At 58.6% G+C, this 26,071-nt stretch overlaps 3 protein-coding genes across 3 annotated transcripts in view; all 3 read left to right on the top strand.

Moving 5' to 3' along the window:
* Positions 1–5,788, top strand: part of SPEG (striated muscle enriched protein kinase) — a 55,336-nt gene extending 49,548 nt beyond the window's left edge. Inside the window, exons 33-42 of the mRNA XM_054585624.1 lie at positions 257–373; positions 519–686; positions 788–910; positions 1,082–1,249; positions 1,383–1,998; positions 2,459–2,698; positions 2,779–3,002; positions 3,865–3,940; positions 4,166–4,315; positions 4,670–5,788. Coding sequence (XP_054441599.1) covers positions 257–373; positions 519–686; positions 788–910; positions 1,082–1,249; positions 1,383–1,998; positions 2,459–2,698; positions 2,779–3,002; positions 3,865–3,940; positions 4,166–4,315; positions 4,670–4,862 — 2,075 coding nt within the window. The 3' untranslated portion in view covers positions 4,863–5,788. The remainder of the gene's footprint in view (positions 1–256; positions 374–518; positions 687–787; positions 911–1,081; positions 1,250–1,382; positions 1,999–2,458; positions 2,699–2,778; positions 3,003–3,864; positions 3,941–4,165; positions 4,316–4,669) is intronic.
* Positions 5,789–8,340: 2,552 nt separating this feature from the next.
* On the top strand, positions 8,341–10,451 carry SPEGNB (SPEG neighbor). Its single transcript, XM_054586141.1, has 4 exons — positions 8,341–8,468; positions 8,809–9,116; positions 10,005–10,146; positions 10,313–10,451. The coding sequence occupies exons 1-4, from the start codon at positions 8,341–8,343 to the stop codon at positions 10,449–10,451; spliced, it is 717 nt and encodes a 238-aa protein (XP_054442116.1).
* Positions 10,452–11,131: 680 nt separating this feature from the next.
* GMPPA (GDP-mannose pyrophosphorylase A) lies at positions 11,132–18,781 on the top strand. Its single transcript, XM_054586140.1, has 13 exons — positions 11,132–11,196; positions 12,051–12,105; positions 12,211–12,308; positions 13,980–14,083; positions 14,360–14,546; positions 14,905–14,964; positions 16,008–16,138; positions 17,106–17,240; positions 17,345–17,442; positions 17,613–17,659; positions 17,849–17,941; positions 18,062–18,230; positions 18,524–18,781. Exons 2-13 carry the CDS (start codon positions 12,066–12,068, stop codon positions 18,622–18,624), a joined length of 1,263 nt encoding a protein of 420 aa, XP_054442115.1. The 5' UTR covers positions 11,132–11,196; positions 12,051–12,065; the 3' UTR covers positions 18,625–18,781.
* Positions 18,782–26,071: the final 7,290 nt, after the last annotated feature.

Below are 26,071 nucleotides of genomic sequence, written 5' to 3'. Positions count from 1 at the left end.
CAATCTGCACAGAGATGAGGTCACTAACACGCGTCAACAGTCAGTGAAAGGAAGAGATAGCTCTGCACACAGTGAGGGCCTGGGGACAGTGATGCCCACCCCAAAGAAAAGTCTGGAAAGTGTGGTGTGGGGTTCCACTGCTCACATCCGACTGGGAAGAGACAAGCTTTGAGCCCCCCACCCATGGCGTCCCCCTGCGCTCTGCAGTAAGCGAGCTGGAGTACCCACAACCCGTGGCTGTCTGCCTTCCCTCCAGACTTCCCCCCCGTCTTCCACATCAAACTCAAGGACCAGGTGCTGCTGGAGGGAGAGGCGGCCACCCTGCTCTGCCTGCCGGCAGCCTGCCCTGCACCCCGCATCTCCTGGACGAAAGGTAAGATTACTTCTTCCCTGTGAAGGGCCTGGGCAGGTGGCCCCAAGGCTTGGGGTTGCTTGGGGGCGCACGGCAAGCAGGGGGACCTGGAAGACCACATGCACTGCCCCACTCAGCAGCCTCTTCTGCTCCTCTCTGCCCCCAGACAAGCAGTCCCTGCGGTCAGAGCCCTCAGTGGTCATCGTGTCCTGCAAAGATGGACGACAGCTGCTGAGTATCCCTCGGGCAGGCAAACGGCATGCTGGGCTCTATGAGTGCTCGGCCACCAATGTCCTAGGCAGCGTCACCAGCTCCTGTACCGTGGCTGTGGCCCGTGAGCCTGGGGCAGGGACCAAGCGGGGGGGCAGTGACGGGGCATAGATGGGCTCTAAGCTGGAGTCTAGGGACTCACTGGGGCTCCCCTCCTCTTTCCAGGCACCCCAGGGAAGCTAGCCCCTCCCGAGGTACCCCAGACCTACCAGGACACGGCGCTGGTGATCTGGAAGCCAGGAGACAGCCGGGCACCCTGCACATACACGCTGGAGCGGCGGGTGGATGGTGAGGGACTGCACGGGCTGGTGTGGGGAAGGGGTGGCAGCTGAAGGCGGAGAAGCCAGGGAGACCAGTGGCTCCCCGGGCAGAGCTTCCCTCCCTAGCTCCTTATAGGCAGCGCTGGGAGCCCGAGCCACCCCTTCTCTGAGCTCAACCCTTCTTCCATGGTGCCTGCAGGGGAATCTTCCTGGCACCCAGTGAGCTCAGGCATCCCCGACTGTTACTACAATGTGACCCACCTGCCAATCGGCGTGACCGTGAGATTCCGCGTGGCCTGTGCCAACCGTGCCGGACAAGGGCCTTTCAGCAACCCTTCTGAGAAGGTCTACGTTAGGGGCACACGAGGTCAGTGGGGTGGGGTGGGGTGGGGGTGGCCAGAAAAGGAAGAGAGCCCAAGCCCAGGACTCACCACCTTCTCAGAGCGCCCGCTTCTGCTGTCAGAGGTACCGTGGTGATGATTTTCCTTGTCTCCGCTTAGATCCCTCAGCTCTGCTGCCTGCTGCTCACCAAGATACCCCTGTTACCTCAGGGCCAGCCAGGGCCCCGCCTCCGGACTCTCCTACCTCACTGGCCCCATCCCCGACCAGCCCCGCAGCTCCTGGTCCCTCAGGCCCCCAGTCAGCTGCTCTCAGCCCCACGTCGCCCCCAGCACCTCCCAGCCAGGCCTTGTCCTTACTCAAGGCTGTGGGTCCACCGCCCCAAACCCCCCCGCGAAAGCACAGAGGCCTGCAGGCTTCCCCGAAAGCAGAGCCCTCCCAACCCAGTGCCCAGGTTGCCCCCAGTGAACCCAAGTCTTCCGTCCCTGACACTGGGACCCCAGCCCCAGCCTCCACTCCCCAAGAGGTTAAGCCAGCGTCTTCCTCTACCCCCTTGTATATGGTGACCTCCTTTGTGTCTGCACCACCAGCCCCCGAGCCCCCAGCCCCTGAGCCCCCTCCCGAGTCCACCAAGGTAACTGTGCGGACCCTCAGTTCAGCCAAGGAGATGGTCAGCTCCCCTGGGGGTGGTCCCCCCATCTCTCCTGGCCCGGAGGGCACCACTCTTCGACAGGGCCCCCCTCAGAAACCCTACACCTTCCTGGAGGAGAAGGCCAGGCAAGCAGGGCAGGGGAAGGGATGGAGGATAGAGGGGGGAGCGGGGGGAGTGTCGGGGACACAGGGATTTGGAGGAGAACAGCCTGTCCACGCAGGGCAGAGAAGGTGCTGAGATAGGGGTCCCTGGCATTACTGAGTTCAGATTTTCTCTGGGCCATGCACTGTGCTAAGCTCTGTAGCCATATGATCTCATTTAATCTTCATAATGGGGAGAGGACGTCACTGCATTATTATCATCACCCATTTCACAGATGGGAAAACTGAGGTTAGAGGGGTTATGGGATTTGCCTAAGGCACAGAGCCACTGAGGGACAGAGCTGGGACTCAAACCCTGGTTTCTAGGACTCAGCTCCAGAGCCCCCATTGGGGTCCCTACTCTACCCACCCCAGCCCCCTTAGCCTCCACAATGGTGGTGTCCCCCTCTCTCTCCTGAGCCTGTGGTGTCCCCTGAACATATAGGGGCCGCTTTGGTGTCGTGCGCATGTGCCGGGAGAATGCCACTGGGCGAACGTTTGTGGCCAAGATCGTGCCCTATGCCACCGAGGGCAAGCGGCGAGTCCTGCAGGAGTATGAAGTGCTGCGGACGCTGCACCACGAGCGGCTCATGTCCCTGCACGAGGCCTACATCACCCCTCGGTACCTCGTGCTCATCGCTGAGAGCTGTGGCAACCGGGAGCTCCTCTGCGGGCTCAGCGACAGGTAGCTGGGCGTCCCGAGGAGCAGGGGGCGGGAGCGGGAAGCAGGGCTGGAACAGCACCTGCCTCCCCTGTGCCCTGCAGGTTCCGCTATTCAGAGGATGACGTGGCCACCTACGTGGTGCAGCTGCTGCAAGGCCTGGACTACCTCCACGGCCGCCACGTGCTGCACCTGGACATCAAGCCAGACAACTTGCTGCTGGCCCCTGACAATGCCCTCAAGATTGTGGACTTCGGCAGCGCCCAGCCCTACAACCCCCAGGCCCTGCGGCCCCTCGGCCACCGCACGGGCACCCTGGAGTTCATGGGTGAGGGCGCCAGGCCAGCCAGGGCGGGGATCGGGGTACTGCCAAAGGGGCAGCGGCCAGAGCTCCCCAACCCCACTTTACCCACACGTGTGCCATTTATTGAGTGCGTACTGTATGCAAGGAAGAGAACAAAGTCCTTTCCACGGTTTTTTTTCAATTTACGTTCACAGTAGCCCTGGAGATTGGCATGACATTACCCCCATTTTACAGATGAGGAAGCAGACATAGTGCAGCTATTTGTCCCATATAAGACAGTTTTAAATGGTCAAGCCAAGATTTGATAAAGCTGAAAAGAAAGGAGAATCCATTATTAATTTATATAGAAAAGGAAAACCAGCTACCATTTAGCTACCTGCTGAATACTTTATGTTCATTATCTCTATCCTTTAGAGTTAGTCTGAAACCATACTTTACAAATGAGGAAATGGAGAGCCAGACAGGTTTAGTGCATAGCCCAGGGTCCTACAGCTTAGCAGGGCAGGCCTGGGATTGGAGCCAGCCAGACTGATCTCAGAGACTCTTAATCTTTGTGCTGGTCGTATTCACTGTGAGGGGGCACCCTACGTCAGAGCTGATCCAAGGGAGTGGGGAGCCAGCGTCCCTGGTTCTCAGCAACTCTGTGTTCAGGTGACCTCCACCATTTAGTGCCGAGGCTGATTCCTCAGGGGCCCCACCTGTCCCCTGGAGGCCACCGCTGCTCCCATCCTGGCTGCTGTCATCCAGGCCTGCTGCTCTGGTCAGACCCATGGCCTGGTGACCCGGACATTATTCTGCTCCTCAAACCCCCAGGGGCCGCCCCAGCCTTTTCCCCGCTTCCCTGCCACCAGGAAACTGGTTCAACTTGTGCTCTGTCTTCTGTCAGCTCCTGAGATGGTGAAGGGAGACCCGATCGGCTCTGCCACAGACATCTGGGGAGCAGGCGTGCTCACTTATATCATGTGAGTGCTCCCAGGACCCGCCTTCTGCCCATACCGTCTCCCCGCTCTGCACCTCCCCAGCATGCGTGAACATGCACAGTGCATGCTTGCACACATACATGTGTGCCTAGGTTCCAGTACCCCGTCCATGAATGCTGTGCCCCTTAAAACCCCACGCTAATGTCCCCGTGAACCTATGAGTTGACTCTCCGTTCACATGTGTCAACTGAACTGTCTCTACCACAGGCTCAGTGGTCGCTCCCCGTTCTATGAGCCAGACCCCCAGGAAACGGAAGCTCGTATTGTGGGGGGCCGCTTTGATGCCTTCCAGTTGTACCCCAACACCTCCCAAAGCGCCACCCTCTTCTTGCGAAAAGTCCTCTCAGTACATCCCTGGTGAGTGGGCCCCACACCGGAAACACCCCCAGCATCACCTGTCCCTGGCCTCGGGCTGCTCTGGCCCAATTCATGCCTGAGACCCCCCCCAACTCCTCCCCTGCTTCCAGTAATACCTGGTTGCTACTACTGCTACTAAATGGTGTACTACCCACCATTGAAAAGCTGTAACAGCCCTATAACATAAGCAGAATCACTATCCCCACTCCAGAGCCTGGGAAACTGAGCCCCAGAGCTGCCCAGAGTCACTCAGTAGGGGTGAATCCAGGACTGGGACTCGGACACACGGGAGGACAGAGCCCCGCCCTGCTCCAGGCCTTCCCTCCAGGCTCACCACCTGGCTGGGCCTGGCAGGAGCCGGCCCTCCCTGCAGGACTGCCTGGCTCACCCGTGGCTGCAGGACGCCTACCTGATGAAGCTGCGCCGCCAGACACTCACCTTCACCACCAACCGGCTCAAGGAGTTCCTGGGTGAGCAGCGGCGTCGCAGGGCTGAGGCCGCCACCCGTCACAAGGTGCTGCTCCGTTCCTACCCAGGCAGCCCCTAGTGGCTCGGACCACAGCCGGGCCCCGGGCGGGCTTCCACTCGGGGCTCCCGCTGATGCGGCGGGACATTCCAGGGCCCACGCTGAGCCGGGCGGGCTCAGGGCTTCGGACACCACCAGCAACAACATCCAGCCGGGCTATTACCTCATGGACCTGCGGGGACAGAGGCCCTGGGCTTCGGCCAATGCCACCAGGCCCGAGCCAGAGCTGGAGACTCATCGGCCAGGCTGGGTGGAGTCGGGAGCAGGAAGAGGGGCAAAAACGGAATGGGGAAGTGAGAGAAAGGGAGGGGAGACTCTAGGAAGGTTCTGGGGGTGGGGGACAGTGCATCTGGAGGAGAATTAACTGAGGAGGGTGGAGTGGCTGAAGCGGCGGAAAAGGAAGGAGCCCAGGGTGTCAAGGCCATGGGCTGGAAGTGAGTGTCAGGGAAGCAGGGACAGGACATGAAGACAGTGTCAGGGTGCCAGAGGCAGCGTGTGAGAGAGGGCAGCCAGGGCAGGGAGGGAGAGGAGAGAGGACTCGGGTGGAGACGGGGCGGGCCAGCCGCCAGCATCCGGGAGGAAGAAGTGAAGACAAAAAGACAAGGAGGCTGGAAGCGGGGAGCAGTGGTCGCTCAAGCCAGCGCTCTCCCGTTGCCCCAGTGGATGCAGCTCTGGCCTCCATGCCAGCCCAAGGATGTTCCCACCTTCGCCCCTCTTCCCATTCATATTTATTTATTTATTGACTTTTATGAAGTTTCCCTTCCATCCAATCCTAGTTGCTCATGTTGTCCTGACCATCCCCCCAGCCAACCAGCTGTCTGTGCAGCTGTCTGTCTGTCTGTCACAAGGGAAATAAAAACAGCAAGCAGCAGGACCTGTGTGTGGTCTATGGGGAGAGATGGCTGGGAGTGCCGGGTGCTGGGACAGGAGTAGTTCAGCCTTCTCTGCGCCAGTGAGAGCCCAGGCATGCCAGCTAGCACCTTCGGGCCTTCCTCCTCCCTCCCTGACCCTCCTGGCCCCGCCCTTCTCCCTCATTCCTACTGGGAGGAGAGTCTTCGGTCTGCTTCTCCCTCTGAAGTTTCTACAGTCCTGGCAGGACCACTGAATCCCCACCATCACCCTCTAACCAGACTCTGGCGGCCCCCACCTCTTTCACGTGTTCCATCAGCACACCTTGGAGGATGCTAGGCTCTGAAATGGACTGGCCCACACCCCAACGCTGGCCCAGCCTTCTTTCCCCAATACCTCCCAGCTCTGGTCCTGACCGCTGGAGCAGAGGGGTTTTAGCGTGATGGTTGTGTGAGCAGGTGGTGTGAAGAGCAGCAGAGGAGACCAGACAAGCCCAGGCCCCTGCTCTCGGTGTTAGAGCACCAGGCAGGGCGCCAGCTGCACAGGACAGCTGTGAGCTCTCTGGTCAGGGTGTCTGCTGTGAGAGTGCTGCAGACAAGCGTTTTCCTAGGCCCCAGGGACACTCGGCCTGGACCTTCTAATCCCCACGGCAAGCTAGAGGGTCTGCTGGGTGTGAAGGCACCTTGACTCCAGCTGCAGGGCTGCAGAAGGGTCACGGGGTTCTAGGACTGAGCAGCCTTGCCCTGAGTTGGGGAGAGGGGAGAGCTACTAGGTCTCCTTGGGTCCAAAGGGACTGCCCTCCCCCCTTCACCCCTTGAAAACTCTGTTCTTGACAAAGTGACAAGAATGAAACCTCTACTGTGAGTAGAGAGAACTGGCACTGGTGTGTTGCTGATGGAGTTTGAGGGCATCTTGGCTGGAGCCCAAACCACCCTCCCCCGAGCCCAGCCCAGGCTGCCTGGCTTCCCAGGGTCTTGGGGAAGAGGCAACCCCACCATCATAAAATAACAGGATGTTGCCCTGCCCAGGCAGCTCAGTTGGATAGCCAAGGTTTTGGGTTCGATCCCTGGTCAGGGCACATACGAGAATCAACCAATGGAAGCATAAATAGGTGGACCAGCAAATTAATGGCTCTCTCTCTCAAAGCAATAAAAAATTTAAAAAAAAAATGTTATGAAGTAATAGGATGTTAAAGCAGGTGGAAGGGACCACACAGATGCCTTGCCTTGCTCAGCTGTCATTTTAATGATGAAGATATGCAGTTTGCCTGTGAGAATTTGAAATTCCCTACTCACTGCAAGTGTTTTCATATAAAAATGAGGTGCCTGAACTCATATCTTGATAAACGGTCAAATTCCTCTCCCATCCCCCCTCTGATCTTGAGCTCTTTTCCCATCTCCATTGGAAATGGCATGTGAACTGCTTGCTCTAAACCCGGAGGAGCAAAGGTAATTTATGTCAGCAGAGCTGTGTCAAAATTGCTCTGATCAGAGGGTGACAGAGCTCCATACCCAGGTACGCAGTCACAACGAATGGAAGCAATTCTCTCCTTGGCCTGGGCGGGCTGGACTCCAGGCATGTCCCGGAGCAGCTAACCTACCCCTCCACACCAGTGCTCTGAGGCCCCTATGCACCAGCTTTGCCCCCACCTGGGCTTGGGACGGCCTAAAGTCGCTGACTCAGTGCTAATGTCCATCTCCAGAGACAGTGCAGCCCAGCCACACCCTGCCATGTCACCTGGAGGAGAGGGAGTGGAGCTGGAGGTGGCAGGAAGGGATGCTGCTCTCAGAAATCTTTGCGGTCCCCTCTAGGTTTATCTCAGTTTACCGCCAGGGGGCATAAGACGGAAATGACAAACGTAGACTCTGGGGCGGGATGGGGGGGCGGGGGTTAAGGCGCTTCCGGATTGGTCCTAACAGCCACGTGGCCATCTTATAATTGGCTGGATGGACAGTCAAGTCCTCCGCTCTTCTGGCTTCATTCAGGGACACCCCCCCAAACACTCGCACCCCTTAACCAACTGTGTTTCGGGAACGGTCCATTGTTCCATTGTCCAGGGACTGACCTGAGTGTGAAGTTGCCCGGGTGGGAGCTGAACCTCCTGTCGGCTTGGGGCCTCCCCTGGTCCTCCCAGCAGGGGGATGGATCCCCCTGCCTTGGGAGGAGATGGGGCCGCGACCAGCTGCCCAGCTGTCCAGGCACTGACGCGTGTTGCACCCCAGAGCTGCTCGAGTCTCGCCCACCCCCACCCCTGGGCTGTCCCAGAGGCTGAGCCAGCATCCCAAGCATCCTCGGGCTAAATAAGGGGAGCCTACTTGGGTCAGGGGGCGGGGGCTGGGGTCCCGGGGGGCTTGGGGCAATCACACCAAACAAGGCAAGGAGAGGAGCGATGTATAAAATCAGGGCCCAGGGCTGAGCACCTGCCTGCGCGCCCCTACTATACCATCCGGAAGGGCTCCATACCCGCCTGCTGCCCAGCTAGTTAGACCTAAGTCTCAAAGTCGACGCCCCCTGCCCCCACAGTGAGTCCTGATCTTCAGACCAGCCCGAGACACTTTCATCCCGGCGATATTTTTAATCCGGAGGCCAAGGCGGGAGGTCGCAGTTTCTGGGTCAGCCTATACCCGCGTGCTTGTTTTCCGCTCCCCGGATGTCCAAAGCAGCTCCAGCCAAAAACCCCGCGCCTACGGCACCGCCTCCGGAGTGTACCCTGGATACCAACGACCCCCAAGTCCAGAAGGCGGCCATTCGCATCCAGGCCTCTTACCGGGGCCAGAGGTGAGGGGGAGCCCTGGAGCCCTCTGAAGAAAGGGAACTGGAGCTGCAGAATCGCGTTCCTGCTTTGGGGAAGGGCGATGCTGAGCACAGCGCCATGGACTGTTAGGGCCACTGGGCTTAGGCGAGAGAGGTTACCGAGGTGTAGAAGGGCAGGCGACAAGAGTAGATCATTTTATTAGGGTAACGATTCAGGAACTGCCCCCTTCCCTCCCCATCCCCGGTGTTTAAGAGCCTAGTGGGCCGAGGGGGCGGGCAGGGGAGGGCGTGCGGGCAGACGAGGCTGCGGGCGGGTGGGAACAGTGTCACGGGAGCTCTGGGCCCTGACCTTGCCCGCGCGTAGGTCCCGGAAGGAGCTTAGGGAGAAGGGGCCGCCGCGAGTGCTGGAGCCGCTGAAGGACGTGGTGCTGATCGAGGGCAGCGCGGCCAAGCTGACTTGCCGCATTTCGGCTGTTCGGGACCCATTCATTCGCTGGTGCAAGGACGGCAAGGAGCTGCGCGACGGGCCCAAGTATCGCTACGTCTTTGAGGACCCTGACGTAGTCGCACTGGTGGTGCGCGACGGAGAGCTGGCGGACTTGGGTCAGTACAGCATCAACGTAACCAACCCCTTCGGCCAGTGCTCCGACTCGGCGCGCATCCTCGTGGAAGGTACGCAAGCTGCGGGGGCAGTGCCACAGCGCAGAGCAGCACCGCCCCCCCAACCCCTCGGGCGTCCGCAGCCGGGTTCAGCCGCGCGGTTATCGCTGGGCCTAGCCGAGTCCGGAGGATGCGGCTCCCAGCCCCGGCCACAGCCCGAGGCACAAAGCGGGGCGCAGCGCCGCAGGGGCTGAGTAGTCCTTCGCTACCTTGGGATCCCGTCCCACCTCGGCTAAAAAGTCCGCTCTGGGTTTCAATCGCTCACCCAGACTAAGAATTTCGCTATAGATTTCAGTCACTAGATTTCAGGGCTCTAAGGTCACAGCGATCCAGAGGTAGAGCCAGGGTTAGAGAGAGCCCTGGTCTTCCGGCGCCCTGGTCTTCCAGGGCAATTTCCACTACCAGAAACTGTCTCCAACGTACCCCGAGCCGTGCGAATATTCCTGAGTTTTCACCCATAGTATCTTTCTCTCTTTCTTGTTACCTCCCCCCCCCCCCCAAAACTGATTGATTTTAGAAACAGCAGAAGCGGGGAGAGTGAGATTGATTGGTTGTTCCACTAACTAATGCATTCTTTGTTTGATTCTTGGATGTACCCTGACCAAAAACTGAACCCACAACCTTGGTGTATCAGGACGTGTTCTAACCAATTGAGCCACCCGGCAAGGGTCACAGTATCTCTTTTGACTTCCATTCAATCCTAAAAAGTAGGAGGGGCAGAGATTAGTCTCATTTAACAGCTGAATTGCTGAAGCCCCAGAGGAGCTAAAGACTTGCCCAAGGTAACTGCGAGTTTCAATCCATCTCGTATTTAGGGCCTGGTTTTAGCTGGGAGGGTAATGTCCCTCCGCCTTACCTTTAGGACCCTTACTGGGTCGCATTCCCTTTCCCTTCTTCTAGTCCCGACGAAAATTCAGAAGGGACCGGATAACACTAAGGCGCTCAAAGGAGCCACGGTGATGCTGACTGCAGAGATCCTGGGCGAGCCTGCACCCGATGTGGGCTGGACCAAGGACGGGGAGGACGTCGAGGAGGATGACAGGCGAGGGCCGGGACCTGCTGCAAGGGCAGGGCCTGGCCCAGGAGCCTGGGCCGGAGGTGGCCCAGAAAACCTGCGGGGGAGGGATGAGGGCAGAGCAGGCTAAGTGGCCGGGTCTCCGGAACGCGTAACTCGACCTGCGGCCCCGCCCCTCTCCCTCCCCTGTCAGGGTGTTCTTCGAGATCGGCACTACCACCACTACACTGACCATCCGCCGGGCCACACCCCAGGACAGTGGCAAGTACGAGGTGTACGTGGAGAACTGCCTGGGCAGGGATCAGAGCTTTGCTCACGTGGACGTGGCCTGAAAGGGAACCTCGGAACTTTCGCTCTGTTTCCAAGCCCAGGGGTCGGTGGAACAACAACCCCCTTCCACCTTGCTTAATAAAACTGCTCCCTCTGACCCTTCGCGCCTACTCTCTTCTTCTGAGTCGAGTTTTCCACTCCCCGGCACCCGCACACACACTTATTCCGCATACCAAAGTCACAAAACGTTGGGGTCCCCGGGAAGTTTGGAGGGTGCCTAGTCCAGTGCCTTACTTTACAGACAGTAAGTCTGAGATAGGCTGCTGTCACCGTGGGAAGGTCCTTCAGTGCCAGCGGGAGGGGCAGAGGCGTCTAGGACTCCGCCTTCTCTTCTTCTGTATCCCTCAAGCCTCACCCTCTCGTGGGGGGTTGGCGCACTGGCCACGTCCGTTTCAAGGATGACCACACCCCCTTCTGTCTCCAGCCTCGCTTCTCCCTGAGACCTAGTCCTCTACTTTGGATGCTACCCTGGGCCCGCTTCCAGACCGCTCGTGGTCCTAATCAGGTTCCGGCGCCCCTGCGGCTCAGGCTCCACCCTTCTTCTGACTTAGACCCGCCCCCTTAAGCCCATGGCCACGCCCCCACGTTCTCCCTCAAGTTCCACCTCTCAGTTAGAAGGGGGGGAAGGAACTTAAGAACTACAATTCCCGGCAGACTTTGCGAAGTTCTCGCGAATTGAGAGAAGACACGTACACGGAAAGGAGCAAGCAGTAGCTGGCGGCAGAGCTGGAATAGAGGGGACTAGTGGTAAAAGGATCTGATGGAGGGGGGGGGGCGAAGGGGTACAGGGCAGGGCGGCTCCTAGACGGAGGGCGGCTCGGAGGTCCCAGCGGCGTTCCGCACGTCGAGTGGTGTGCTGCATGCACAACCCTGGATGCGCGTTAGGGTTTATTAGACTGTCGGTTGTGAGGTTCATAGAGTCAGCAATCAGCCCTCTGAATCCAAAGATTCATCACTTGTCAGTCCTGGGACTCCGGGGATTCGTATATTGTGTTTGGGATGCCAAGGGAGACTGTCTTTTGATTCGGGTTAATTTTAGGATTTAGGTTGAGCGTAGTTCTAGGGTTTGGATTTGTCAAATGCAGATCAATGTTAGTTTAATACTTGAAGTTCACTCTTAGGACTGTAATTACATATTTGGAGCTCTCTCAGGATTTGAGGTTCAGTATCAGGGTTCACTATTTTGATTCAGGGCTTAATATCCAGAGTGAGGATGGACCAATTGGAGAATCAGTGGTTTGGGGTTTTGGTTTTTTAAGGTTGGGGGTAAGAGAAGGAGGTCTGTTGCTAAGTTTCTGAGCTTGCTGAGTTTGTGGCCAGGGGGAAGTCTGTTAGGGATCAATTGTGGGGTGTGGATTTCAGAATTTGGGAGGGATCACTGGGGAGTTTGAGGGCTGACTGGAATTAGGATGGGATTTGAGATGTGTGAGCTTTGTGTGCTGGTGTGCTCAGGGAGGGACTACACTGAATTTTGGATTTACATCCTGGGAAAGAGAGGACTCAGTGTTGCTATTTTGGGTTTAGGGTTTGGTTGGGTACGAGTGGTGTTCCTGGGTTGGGGTGCAAGATATGAGCCTAACTCTCTGGGATTTTGGGTTTAGGTAGCAGTTGCTGCCATGCTTAAAGCTGTGATCCTGATTGGAGGCCCTCAAAAGGGTGAGGAGCCAGGGAAATGGGGGGACCAGGCTGGGCTGGAGTGATTGGTGGGGGTAGGGCAAAGGGAGGCATAAAGCTGAAATGTGCTTCTCTTTCCTCTCTCAGGGACTCGCTTCAGGCCTTTGTCTTTTGAGGTGCCCAAACCCCTGTTTCCAGTGGCAGGGGTTCCTATGATCCAGCACCACATTGAGGCCTGTGCCCAGGTAACCCAGCAGGCTCCCCTCTCGCACTCCACTTCCTGCTCATCTCCTTCATGCCGTTATTTCCCCCGTTTCCAACCATGATCTCTTCCCATCAGGTGTAACTTTAAGGCCCACCATTTACAAATGACGCCGTGAATGCCCCTCCCCCCAAGTTGTGCACTGCAGCTGTCCTGCTGTCTTCTAATCTAGCCCGTCATCTGGCCTCTTCTTGCTCAGATTTCACTCCTGTATTTCAAGCATGGAGTGTGAGATTAGGCAGGAATCTTAGAGACCACTTCAAGCCATAGCATGGGAAACCTTCATGATAACACAGCATGGAATCATACTACCCTTACTCACTATGGAGCTACTTTCTTTACTGCTTTTGATATTGGGACTGGCCAGGTTTTGATTTGAGTCCAGTCTCTGCCTGCTAAAAGGAATTGAGCAAATTTCTCACCCTTTCTGGGCCTTAGTTGCCTTATTGGTAAAGTGGGTGTGATTAGACCTGCTTTGTGGGGTTGTGAAGCTTAGAGATGATGTTTGCAAAGTAACTAGCACAATGTAGGCACTTGGTGGTATTCTTTCTGCATGGGGATCCCAAGCTCAAATTGACAGATAGTAAATATGAGGGAAATGAATGGATTATCCTTTAAAAGACAAAATTTTTCCTAGGGTGAGGTTTTCTTCAGATGTGGGGGTAGGGAGGTGTTGGCCAAAACGTTTGTTATTTTTTTCTGAAAGATGTAGCGCTTAGTTGTCTTTAATTTCATTTGAAATTTTTTAAAAGACTTTATTTATTTATTTATTTATTTATTCATTCATTTATTTTTGGGGGAGGGAGGGAGAAAGAGATGGAGAAAAACATCAATGTGTGGTTGCTTCTTACACGCCCCCCACTGGGGACCTGGCCTGAAACCCAGGCTTGCGCCCTGACTGGGAATTGAACCGGAGACTCTTTGCTTCACAGTCCAGTGCTCAATCCACTAAGCCACACCAGCCAGAGATCATTTAAAACAATTTTGTTAGATTGTATTGTGATGGTGGTCATGTTGGCGTGCATTTAAAAAAGACATCAAAATTGGTAAATTTTTGTGTAGCTATTTTAATATTGAAGATGGAAGAAAACACGCAACATTTTTGGCATGTTAGGCTTTATTATTTCAAGAAAGGTGAAAACGCAACTGAAACATAGACAAAGATTTGTGCAGTGTATGGAGAACATGCTGTGACTGACTGAACATGTCAAAAGTGGTTTGTGAAGTTTCATGCTGGAGATTTCTCACTGGATGATGCGCCACGGTAGACCAGGTGAAGTTGATAGCTATCAGATTGAGACACTAATTGAGAACAATTAATGTTACTTCATGCTGCAGATAGCCGACATACTCTAAATCTCCAATCAATAACGTTATTGGTGAAAATGAAAAATGTGTTTTTTATTTTATGGAAAAATACTAAACAGACTTTTTGGCCAACCCAATAGCATAATAAAAGATTAAAAGATCAGGGCCTGAGACTCTCTAACTTCCCCATTTTCCAGGGCAGAAATCAGGCCAGCATGGTAAAGTGAGTACCCAGGGCCACAGCTGAGACCGAAACTGTGGTTCCTGGATTTAGGGCCAGTACCAGGTCCTGCCATTCCTTCCTATAAGATATTATTTTTCTCTTAACCTCCTCCCTTGTCCTCAGGTCCCTGGGATGCAGGAGATTCTGCTCATTGGCTTCTACCAACCTGATGAGCCGCTTACCCGGTTCCTAGAAGCTGCCCAGCAGGAGTTTAACCTTCCGGTCAGGTCAGGTGTTTCTGCGCATGTGCTGCATGGGGGTGGGGAGCCCTAGGCATCCGAGTTCTCTGAGTTCTGGGGAGTGGGTTGAGTCAACATTTGCCAGAAGTCACCGTCACACACTAAGAGGTTTCTTATTTGAGCATTCCTGAATCTCTGTATATATTGAGTTTCTCTGTGGGCCGTGGGCAGGTGTATCCTGGGAATAGGAGGAGCTGGTTCCCAGGCTCAAGGTGTCTGTCTCCTCTGATCTCACTGAACTGGCTCTGGGGTCCCTGGGGACAGGTACCTGCAGGAATTTGCCCCTCTGGGCACAGGAGGTGGTCTCTACCATTTCCGGGACCAGATCCTAGCTGGCGGCCCTGAGGCCTTCTTCGTGCTCAACGCTGATGTGTGCTCCGACTTCCCCTTGAATGCTATGTTGGCTGCTCACAGACAGCAGCCTCACCCTTTCTTGCTCCTGGGCACCACGGTGAGGGGCTCTGGAGGGATGGGGGGCGTCGAGGGGGTGGTCCAGAGCGGTTCCTGGAATGCAGGGTGTTGGGGAAGTGGGGAGTTGCTGTGGGAATGGGCGTCAGGAAGGAGGGGCATTAGAAACCCCAGAAGTAATGGAGGTGGTGGTGGAGAGAACCCTTGAGCCCTTTGGCTGCTAAGAAGTGGGGCGGGGGAGGGGGCAGCTGTCAGTTCTCACCCCAGCTGAAGGCTTGTCAGTGGCGGAGCTGCAGAGCTGCGTGCCAGGTGCTATAGGGGAGGGAAAACAAGAAAGAGAAAACAGACCTTGCTGCCCTGGAGCAGGCTGGTCCCTGTCTCAGTGTGTGTCTGTCTTTCAGGCTAACAGGACACAGTCCCTCAACTACGGCTGCATCGTAGAGAACCCACAGACACATGAGGTAAGAGCAGAGAGGGTGCCTTCTCTGTGTATCATCATTCTCCCACTCCTCAGCCTCCGCCAGAACCCTATGGGGTGGGCCCCAGACTCGTCAAACAGGTGAGGCACACTCTCAGCTGTTCCTCTTCCTTCCCTTAAGAAGATGGGCGAAAAGGTAACAGATAAGTGCCATGGTGCAGTGCTCCAACAGATACATGCACAGGGTGCTATGGCAACACAAAAGGGGGCCCAACCCAGCCCATCTGGGTGAGGGCGGGGAGGGCTCCCCGGAGGAAATGAGGTCTGAGCTGAGTTAAATTTGTTAATGTGAAGGAGACAGGCATTGCAGGTAGAGGGAACGATATGCTCAAAGGCATGGAGGCCGGGAATAGTGCCTCCAGGATTATGGAGGTGGGAGCATAATCAGCAAGGCTGGGGCTGGGGCCGGGGGCTGTGGGGGGACATCTATCCTGCCTCTGAAACCCCCTGCTCTGGATTCTGGCTGACTTCCATACACCCCTTGTGTTTGTTCAAGTTTTAATATTAAAAGTACATGTGAACATGCACATATGCGCGCGCGCACACACACACACGAAGGTTTATGTTAGTCACTAGCTAGGTGTGAGAGACAGTCAAAAACCAGCCATTGCAAATGACAGGAGTGCCACCGCATGTGAGATGTGGCCAGAGACCAGGAGTGCCCAGAGCTGAGAAGCTAACGCTAGGGCAGACAAGAGTGTACTTAGAGAGGGAGTGACAATGTCAGCTGGGTTTTCGAGAGCGAAGTTTTCCATGTGAAGAGCTGGTGAAGGGCATCCCGAAAGGCACTGGCACGCAACGGCGTGGAGTTGTGTTCTGGGAGCACCGGGAGGTGGGGAGCATCGGGAGGGAGAAGGCACAGAGTTTAGACTTATCTTGAAGGTGAAGTTGAAGGGCAGTGACAAGATGTGCTCTGCAATTTAGGAAGACCCCCGTGGCAACAGGGAGGACCTGGAGATTTAGAGGGTCTATTGGGATGGTGGCCAGGGCCCCTCCTCTCCTGACCCCAGCCCGCGTCCCCCTCAGGTCCTGCACTATGTGGAGAAGCCCAGCACATTTGTTAGTGACATCATCAACTGCGGCATCTACCTCTTTTCCCCAGAAGCGCTGAAGCCCCTTCGGGACGTCTTCCAGCGTAATCAGCAGGATGGGCAACTGTGAGGCAGACCCCATGGCCCTGTAGCCCCAAGTACCCCAAGTCAGAGCTCCCCCTTCCCCTGGTCTCTGCTGGCTCCTTCTCAACCTGCTCACCTTCCTCCTCCGTTCTCTTCCACTTGTCATCTCCAGCTGAGCTTCCCCAGTCCCTCCTCCCCTTCTAACCTCATTCTGTCCCTCTTCCTTATCCATCCCAGTTCCTCCTCTGTCACCACCTGCCCACTCCCCTTCTGGTCCATTTCTTTCAAGCCCTGAATGTCCCAGAGATGTCTTCTAGAACAGACGGTAACACACACACTTGGGCGCACACATGCTTGGGTGCAGGCACGCGTGCGCACGCACGTTCAGGCTGAGGGAGCCCACCGCGAGCCACAATCCCAGGGCGGTCCTCCTGGGCCTGGGAACTGTCCCTGTCTATGGCTCCCCTGCTGTCCTTCCCTCTCCTGCCTCCTTCCCTCAGCCATCTTTTCCCTCCCACCCATATCTCTGCTTCTCTCTCCATCTCTCCTGGCCTCTCTGTTTCTGCTGAACTGGCATCTCTACCATCTCTCTCTCCCTCTTTTTCTGTGACTGTCTCTGCCCTCACCAGCTGCCTTCCTCTTGGGTGAGTCTGTCTGTGTTTCATTCCACCCAGTGAGAGGGAGGGGCCGGAGGTGGGGAAGGGAGAATGGGATAACTGGGGGAAGCCAAGTCTGGTCGAGCTCCTCCCCACAATGTGGGGCAGGATGGGCTGCAGGTCCAAGCCTGGGGCTCCCCTGAGATCACCAGCCCCCAGCTGGGAGAGCAAGGGGCTGATGTACGTAAGTGGTGGGAGAGCTTCCTGGGACGTGAGCATCTCTTCGGAGAGGATCTGACCAGACCTTTGAGGTGGTGGGGTTCCCTCCGATTCCCATCCCTGAGAGACCACGTTGACCACCCAGTTGGGCTCAGCCAGGGGGGCTGATGTCAGCATCCCTTCCTCTCTGCCAGCGAGGACTCCTCAGGCCTGTGGCGTGGAGCAGGCACCATCCGCCTGGAGCAGGACGTGTTCTCAGCTCTGGCTGGGCAGGGCCAGATCTATGTGCACCTCAACGATGGCATCTGGAGCCAGATCAAGTCTGCAGGGTATGGGAGAGGCCTCTGCTGGGGTGCCTGAGGGCTGAGACTTCAGGGTGGCGGGCACAGGCCCTGCTGGCCCCTGAGCCCCGTCTCCACTTTGTGGCCCCCAGCTCAGCACTCTATGCCTCCCGCCTCTATCTGGACCAGTATCTCCTCACCCACCCAGAACGCCTGGCCAGGCACACCCCAGGGGGGCCACGGATCCGAGGTACCCCCTGCCCGCCACGATTCTTAACCGCTGCCCCCGACCCCAGCCGCCTCTGCCCTTGGGGCTGTGACTCCCGACCTCAGAACCCAGGATGTAATCTCAGTCCCTGCCCTCCCTGAACCAGATGTGGTTTGGGGTGTTTGTCCCCAGGTCCTCTCTTCTGCTTCTAGGAAACGTCTACATCCACCCAACGGCTAAGGTGGCCCCCACAGCTGTGGTAAGCCAGGGCCGGCCCAGGGAGAGGGAGGCCGGTGGGGCAGGGTGGCTCGCCCGAGCTCGGAGTATGGCCTCTGCTTTGTCACTGCCTTTCCTATGGCCTCGGTAGGTTCCTTCCCCCTTATGAGGGGGTTGGATTTGGGGTCTTCCAAGCCCTTCCAAGGCTTATGGTCTATGTTCCTTCCCACAGCTGGGCCCCAATGTCTCCATTGGGGAGGGGGTGACTGTAGGCGAGGGTGTGCGGCTCCGAGAGAGCATCGTCCTCCATGGAGCCACGCTGCAGGTAGGCCACTCAGCACGTGCAGCAGGGCCTGGAACCGAAAGAAGGGGGGAGGGATGAACCCCTGGGCTCTGCCTCCAGTCCCTTCTCACCCCCCTCAACTCACACTCTCCTGTTTGGCAGGAGCACACATGTGTTCTGCACAGCATCGTGGGCTGGGGAAGCACTGTCGGGCGCTGGGCCCGCGTGGAGGGTACCCCCAACGACCCCAATCCCAATGACCCCCGAGCCCACATGGACAGTGAGAGCCTCTTCAAGGATGGGAAGCTGCTGCCTGCCATCACCATCCTGGGTATGGCTTCCCAGGGGATTTAGGGCCGTGAGAAATCCCCACAGGTGATAGGTGGGCTCTGGGGGTAGAATTTGTGTGCACGTGCATGAGCGTGTGTGCGTGTGTGCGTGTGCTCCTTTAGCAAACATTTACCAAGTGCTTGCTGTGTGCCAGGCCCTATGTGAGTCACTGGGGGCATGAGGCCAGGGCACAGATGGTCAGGGAGGATCCCTCCTGCTGGTGGTGGCCCCCAGCCCCTTGCCCCTGACCTCCTCACCCACGGCCCCCTCCTGATGCTCATGTCCACGCTGCAGGCTGCCGCGTCCGGATCCCTGCCGAGGTGCTCATCCTGAACTCGATTGTTCTGCCACACAAGGAGCTGAGCCGAAGCTTCACCAACCAGATCATCCTCTGAAGGGGGCTGCCAGAGGCCCCCCCCAAGTCTCACCCCTCCAGCCTCGGCGCAGAATGGACCTGGGGAAGCCAGGCAGTCTTCACGGACCAGGGGCAACATGGATGGGCAGAGAACTGCTCGCCTCCCTCCCCGCCCCCTAATAAACCCCAGGAACCTTGGAGCCAGCACTGACTCTGCTTGTGCCTGGACTGGGCTAGGGGTGGAAGGGGGGCAGCTGAGTCAGGCCCCCCCACATTAGCATTTAAATTGGAGTCGTTGCTGCGGGCTCATGAATAATGAATCTGGAGCCCTGGTAAACCTCCCCCTCCCACAGCCTCAGCCTCGGTGCTGCGGCTCAGGCTCCTGAGTGAGGCCCTCAAGGCTCCCAGCCTGGCGGCCCCGCCTTCAACCCTACCCTGATGCTGCCTGCCCGCCCGCCTCCCTGTTCCTCTTCACTGGGCCTGGCTCAGGCCTGGAGTGGAGGGCTTTCAAAAGGAATGGTAAAGGATTTCAGTTGGGCAGTGGGGTACGGGTGGCAGGCACAGGGACTGGGAGCCACAGGCCCGAGATCGGATTGCCCGCGCATCCGCTGTCTTTAATTCCTGCCAAGCCCCAGCCCAGGCCTCTGTTCTGCTTTGCCAGCTCTATCTGCTCCTAGCGCAGCTTTTGGCAGGGTGGGGGTTTCTCCCTCACCCACCAGAGGCCTGGCATCTACCTTCTACTCCCCTTGGCAGGCAGGGTGGGCCTAGCTGGTGCCTTTCCTTCTGTAATCACAGTAGGCAGTGCTGTTCTGGGATGGGAGGATACCTGGCCACCTCCTACCACCCTGACTTGGCCCTGCAGGAGGTCCTGGTATTCCACTCCACATTCCCGAAGCCCCGGAGAAACCCGCCTTCGCTCCTGTTTGCCCATGACCCCCACTTGGCCCTCTTGGTCCCCCCCCACTTCCCCAGCTGTGGGTGCGGAGCTTAGTTGCCAGATGAGCTGGTAATGATCGTAATCTGCTAATTGAGAGGAATCTAATTACCCGAAGAGAATGGGGGGGCAGGGCGTGGGTGGGAGGGAGGAGGGGGTCCTGGCAGCAGGCAGGGGTGGCAGGCAGCGGGGTGCTGGGCCTCGTTATCAGCACCAGGGCCTGGGACAGAGCCCAGGATTTCATAGCTTCATAGCTAGGCAGTTAGGAAGATGAGCTCGTTCGGGAGCTGGGCTGAGGGCGCCGGGGATTGGGCTAGATGCCACCTCCCGTGCCCTCGGGCCCTGCCTGCTGGGTGAGAGCACCTGTGAAGTGATCCGGGGTTTTCGCAGCTCTGACCTCTAACCTGCCTTGACTCAGTCCCTTCCTGTTCCCTCAGATCCCTGCCTCTACCGCACCCTCCACCACCTCTGCTGGGGTTGGGAGGCGGCTGCAGATGCCTGCCCCAGGCCTGGGCTCAGTTCCCTGAGGAGGAGGTTGGGAGAGGGGTGGGCAAGGGTCTGGGTCCCTCCCCTCTCCTCCCCCAGCCCCCAGCCCTGACCCTTCTGTTCTGAGTGGTTGGCAGAGGCCATGGCAGTTCCATCATAAATATGATAATTTAATTATTTTCTCAGCAAAACACCGTGAAATCCAATAAGTCTGTGTCAGGCCCAGGCCCTCGGGACCCCCTCCTAGGCCCAGTGGGGGTGGGGACATGGTGGGGAGGGGCACTGGGAGGGGAAGGGGTCAGCATTCAAAGTGGGAGGGGGCCAGGGAAGTGGAGGCCTTTGTAACATGCCCCCCAGGCTGATGGAGTCATTGTTGTGTGTGTGCTCACAGCAGAGGGGAGACTAAGAAGGAAGTTGTAACCACCTCCCCTCCTCTCCAGCCTTATCTGCCCTGGGAAGGACCTAGATCCCCATCCCGCTCTGAGGACACCACTAGGTCAGGATGTGGGACACCCCTGCCTCTGGAGGGAGAGAACAGGGAGTCCCCTTCCTTATCACCTCTGGGACCTCGTCCCTGCAGGTGTAGGTAGGTGCTGGCCCCCTGGAGAGGTTGAGGAGCGAGAACTGAGGGAACTGGGGTGGGAAGTCAGGGGTGAGCAGGGGAGGGATGCGGGGGAGGGGTGCGCTCCTGCCATTAGTGCTTTTTTCGGTTTCCATAAAAAGATTATTCTGTAAAATGAGCGAGGGGGAGCGAGCTGGGGGCTGGGAGGGGGGGCAGGTCCCTGGCACCAAGTTGGATGGGGTGACTGGGGAGGAGAGCTGGGGACGGGGACTAAGTGTGGAAAGATTTGGATGGGCTTCAGAAGCCAGCCACGGGGAGAGGCCAAGCAAAGAACACAGGCTGCCAGGAGTGGGGTGGGTACAGGGCCGTCACCTCCTTCTACCCCTTTGGTGGTGTTGCCCTGGGTCCTCGTCCCCCGCCATCTCCATCCCAACCCCCCCAGCATTTAGCAGCCATTATCGGGGGAGCAGATTGCAGCCCCCTCCCCCTCTCTGGGAAACAGGCACAGCTGGGGCCCCGCCACATCTGCCGCATCAGCACGGAGCACAGCTGGGTGTGCCCAGAGCCACGATCCCCACAACACAAAGGGGAGGGGTAAAGAAAGCCCGGACCCCAAAGACAGACACACTGACACCTCTGCCAACAGACATTCCTGGAGGTGAAGCTACACCCATCACCACTCACGCTCCCTCGCGTGCAGAAAGAACTGACAAACACGCAATTACTCTGCCCCACCCTCCACCCCCGCTCCCCTCCCCCCGCCCCTGCCTACTCCTCCTCTTCCTTCCCTCCAGGCTCCCCTCCGTCACCACAGCCACCTCTGAGCCGCCCTAGGCTCTCGTCTGGAAGGAGCTGGGGCCTCCCCCTCCCCCAGCGCACCCGTCTGGGAGGCTTGGAGAACCGGAGGGCTGGGGATGGTAAGGGGCTTCCAATCCAAGGCGTGAGCCTGGTTCCGAAGCCACCTACCTTCCCTCCATGTCCATACCCCTCCCCACAAAGAAACCCCCTTTGAAACTCCGGTCCCTGCCACCCCGGGCCTAATGAGGTCTCCATTCCCAGGACCGGCTGGCTGGGTGCTCGAGACCGTTGTTGCCCTTGACGCTGGGTTTCATTGGCCACCTCAAGGAGGCGCTGCGGGCTCTGGCTCTTGCCAGGAGCTCAGCGGCTCCCAGGGCTGGCCCCTGCCACTTGCTCCCACCCAACGGTCTACCAGTTGCCTACCCTCAGCAAGGCACCCATCTGCTTAGCTCTGCTACCCCTAACGTGTACAGGGTACCGGCTCGCCAGGGGCGGAAAGGACCCTCTGCAGAGGAGATGAGCAGGGGTCCCTTCTATCCTCCCGCGTTCCTAGGCGATCAGCTCCTGGCCCCTGCATAAATCCTGCCCCTTTGGCAGCCTTCCTTTCTCCCACTCGCCTCCTTGGTCCTGATGTCTTGCCCTCAGCCCTCTCCTGCCTACCTCCCCGCCCCCTTCCGTGTCCCACGCCTCGCCCCCGCCCCCACCCCTCAGAGCTTTAATCCCTGCTGTTGCTGTGCTGCCTTATCTGTTCCCAGCAGCTTTCGCTGCTGCAAAGCCCTCTCCCCCTCCTCTCCTGGATCTTCTCCCCCTCCTTCCCGGCTCTTTCTTCTCTCTGACCAGCACCGCGCCCCCCCACCCCCACCCCCAGCCTGTCTCTACCTCTCGGGCCCTGTGACGGCTCCTGGCTGACGCCAGATCTGCACCCTAATGCCCTCTCTCCAACCTCAGCGCCGAGGTTGCCAGCTGCCCACCTACTGCTACACTGGCCTCGCCCCCACCCCTCCCCCACGGGCCCCACAGACTCGGTCAGTTTCTGTCCAGCCAAGATTTTTCTCCTTTCTTCTTCCTTCCCCGCCCTCCCTTTCCTGGCCCCCTCAGTCTTGGCCCTGGTCTCCTTCATTGCCCGGTGACCCACTGTCTCAGCGTGGGCATCCCAAAAGGGGACTGGGGGTGCCCCAGGAGAGGGGTCATGGCCGGGCGGGCCCTAAAGGGGTCCGGGCTGTGGAGTGCTGGTGGGCAGTGGGGGCAGGGCCTGGTGGTGGGACGCTAACCCTCCTAAGTCGCCTCAGATCACGTCCGGGCCTCCCCACCCCCCTTCTCTGGGACTCTCATTAACCGCTTCTCCTGCCTCGTCCGCAGCATAAATAACCCAGATAAATCAGCCGCGGTCCGCCCCCCGCCTCTCGCCCCCGCACAGCCCGTTTGTCACCGCTGCTGGCTCACCAGCCAGGACTGGCCCAGTCCCGGCCTCCGCCCCCCCCACCTTGTTCCTCCCCACCCACGTCTGTCCCACACTGGCTCATCCCTTGGCCCACACCAGGGCGAGGTCTGGGACAGGTGTGTGAGTGTCGAGGGTGGCATGGGGGTGTCCCTCGGGTCCAGGAGGAGGCTGGGGACTCTCTCTAGGAGGATGGTTCCTAGGAGTTTGGGGGTCATGTCCTTTATGATTGGGGTCACCCAGGCAAGGAGTTGGGCCCACATGTGGTGGGAAGGGGCGAGTGCAGATCTGCGTGAGGGTCTCCCTGAGCTGGGAGAAGAGGCGAGCCCAGGAGCCCCCAGCCGGGAAGGGCCTGCAGGTGCTCTCCACATGCCCCAAGCTGCATCCTGGGAGGTCTCCGAGTTTGCGTTTGGGGCACTTTGCTCAAATAACACCTCTTGCCCCCTCCCAGGTGCTCTGAGTCAGAACCCTTCTGCCCTCCGCTGTCACCTCCCTCAGGCTCCTGGCCCCTCCCCCACGCCCTGCGCGTCAGGCTGTAGATGCCAGTCTAATCTCACCTCTCAGTGCGTCCACTGTTCTCTGTCAGGAAGCCTAGTTCATCCCCTGGGGGGCGGGGGGCGGTTGAAGGATTGGGCTGGCAACAAATCGGGGGAATGAGGATAACTGGAGGACAGAGGACAGACACCTGGCTAAGGCCTCACAGCCTGACCCTGCAGCTACACCCCACCCCCACCCTGCGGCCCCCTGCGCCCGGCACCCACACTCCCAACTGGAGTCCCTGACAGCCCTTCCCATTTTGATCACACCCAGTTCGGGTTCTGGCCAGCAACGTTGGCCCTGGCGCTCACTGCAGGGTGCAGCTGGTCCCCTGGGAGTGGATGGGGGAAGCAGGGAGGGGGTGGGGGAGCTTGGGCGCTGGGCGAGGGGTGGGGGTGGGGAAGAAGCTGGGCCGGGCCCCAGGGACCAGCTGGGCAATGAGCCGGGGAAGCAGCCAGGAGGCTAAATGAGGGAGATTATCACCCAACTGCAGCCGGGCAGAGAGGGAGGCAGGCAGGGAAGCGGGGAGCGGGAGGGGAGAAGGGACGGGGGCCAGAGGGAAAGCGGGAATAGGGGACCAGAGGGAAAACAGGAGGCACTGGGGGGGGGCAAGGATGGGCTGAAAGGCTGTGGGGGACCCCCGCTGAGCATAACCTGGATTCCGGGAGTCTGGGAGCCTAGATGGTGATGGGGACTTGGGGACACCTGGAGCCAGCTGTCTATGGGGCAACGGTGGGGGGTTCATGTTCTGTTCCCAGGGGCCTGGAGCTCCCGTCCTCCCCCCCACACCAGGTTATCTCCCGACCTCATTCCCTCTAGAGGTTGAGGGCTCCCTGCCAGGCTCTCAGGAGGAAAGAGGGTGCGCTTCCGGCTCATGGAGGCCAGGGTGCTGGGGGAGGTACGACCCCGGGATCGCCATGGAGGGCAGGGCAAGTTAGGGATGAGCATGGAGCCCAGAGCAGCCACAAGTGTAGGGCAAAGCTTGTGGGGGCAGCTCCCCACTTTTCTGGCTGAGCCCCAGACTGAAATAACCTTAAAAAAGCAATTAAATCACCTTTTAAAAAAAACAGTAAAGAAAAATCAATACTAGGAGAAAGGGGAAGAGAGAGGCTCGTGGAGGACAAGGAGGTGGGAGAAGAAACGCTAGAAGGGTCTCAACAGAAAGTGTGGCAGGGAGGGAGGGGCTGCCTGGCCAGGGGACAGAGCGCCGGCTCAGCAGCTGCCTCCAGGGCCAGCCCCATTTGCCTGTTAGGGACCCCACTAGATGCAGCCCCTGGCCCAGGGGTCTTCTCTTCCCAGCTTGGGGGAGCTGGCTAGTGGGGAAGCCCAGCCACGTGACCCCTGAGGAAGCTACTTCGATGAGCGGTTAGGGACAACCCAGCAGGGCGCCGCACATGGCCAGTGGCGTGTGGGGGGTGACCCATGCTGGGGTGACCTGTGATGACTGAAGGGGCTGACCTGGCCTTGCAGCCAAGGGTGGGCTGGGTAGCTCCGTGCCCGCCTGCCCCTGCGCCCCCTGCCCCCCGCCCCCCCCCCCGGGCCCTCCTCGAGGGCTAGGCAGGGGCTGCGACCTGAAGGGCAGGCTTGCCGCCTGACACACGGGAGGGGTGGCCACCGGGCAGTGGGTGGACCTCGGGCTCTAATCCCCAGCAGCTGCAGTTTCCCTCAGATCGATTCCCTTCTCACTTTTTTTTCAGCTGCTGGTTCCGCGGCTCAGATCGATGGAGCCGCCTCCCCCGCCCTCCTGAGCTTCCTCTCCCTGCTGCTCATTAGCGCCCCGATTAATCAGCCCCCCACTTCCTCTAGGGGACAAGTGCTTTCTCCCCCATGAGGGCCCACGCTTTCATGCCCCCTCCCCCCGGCCACAAGCTGCTCACTGTGACCACCCCCACACCGGCGGCACCCAGGTACCTCCTGTCCTGCCAACGGGGCCGTCCAGCTTGTGATACCTGCTTGCCTTTCCCCCGCGGGACAGCAGCCACCCAGGGCTCCCCTACCCCACTCTGCTGGGGGGCACCCCCTGTCATTATTTCTTTAGGGTTGCACTCCCTGCCATTCAAGCCCTGCACGGTTCTAATCCCTTCAATACCCCCATTTGGCCTCTCTGCTCCCTGGCCTGTTTGCTCAACAGCATCTTCCCCCTACCCCGAGCCTGGCTGTGGCAAGGAATTTTGGAAACATTTGGGAAGACAAAGTGGCCATAGGTGAGCCATTCAACCTGGGTGCCCTCTGTCCCAGACATTCAAGTGACTGAGTCTGGGGGTGGGGGGGTGGGCAGCCAGTGCCCCAGAAGGGGCAGGGTAGGGTGAGTGTAAAAGTCGGGAGTAAAGCCCCAAGAAAGCCAAGAATCTTGGTGGCCTCCCTGTTGTTCCCTTGTCTGTCTTTCCTGCCCTCCTCTGCCCTCTATTCAAACAAGTGGCTCTCCCAAGGAGTTTCTGGAAGCCGCTGTGAGCGGGGCAGTGGGGGTCAGGTGGCGGCCGGGTGCTGGAGCTGGCAGTCAGGGAGGCCAGGAGCTGGGAGATGGAGTTGGCTGTGACTCCTCCCTGGGTGTGGTCCAGGAAAGTGGCAGAATGAGCTGAGGACTCCGGGTGCAGCACTCTTCCCTGGGTGGCCTGGGAGTGGGGCCAACTGGGCACCCCATGAGTGGCTGAGGTATAGCAAGAGTTTGGGGGGCAGGCTGGCGAGGTCTTGGGCAGGGGCCAGGGATCCCTGTCCTGGGCTGCTGGGGCTGC

This window comes from Pteronotus mesoamericanus, unplaced genomic scaffold (genome assembly GCF_021234165.1).
Source record: "Pteronotus mesoamericanus isolate MK-2021 breed Mesoamerican mustached bat unplaced genomic scaffold, CSHL_Meso_final contig_90, whole genome shotgun sequence".
Taxonomy (NCBI): domain Eukaryota; kingdom Metazoa; phylum Chordata; class Mammalia; order Chiroptera; family Mormoopidae; genus Pteronotus; species Pteronotus mesoamericanus.
This window is presented reverse-complemented; position numbering and strand designations above follow the sequence as displayed.

Coding starts and splice junctions, on each gene's coding strand:
- SPEGNB (XM_054586141.1), top strand. CDS start 8,341: ATGTCCAAAGCAGCTCCAGCCAAAAACCCCGCGCCTACGGCACCGCCT. Junction 9,117..10,004: donor GGCGCGCATCCTCGTGGAAG/GTACGCAAGCTG, acceptor CCCTTCTTCTAG/TCCCGACGAAAATTCAGAAG. Junction 10,147..10,312: donor GACGTCGAGGAGGATGACAG/GCGAGGGCCGGG, acceptor CTCCCCTGTCAG/GGTGTTCTTCGAGATCGGCA.
- GMPPA (XM_054586140.1), top strand. CDS start 12,066: ATGCTTAAAGCTGTGATCCTGATTGGAGGCCCTCAAAAGG. Junction 16,139..17,105: donor AATCAGCAGGATGGGCAACT/GTGAGGCAGACC, acceptor CCTCTCTGCCAG/CGAGGACTCCTCAGGCCTGT. Junction 17,443..17,612: donor AGGGGGGCCACGGATCCGAG/GTACCCCCTGCC, acceptor TTCTGCTTCTAG/GAAACGTCTACATCCACCCA.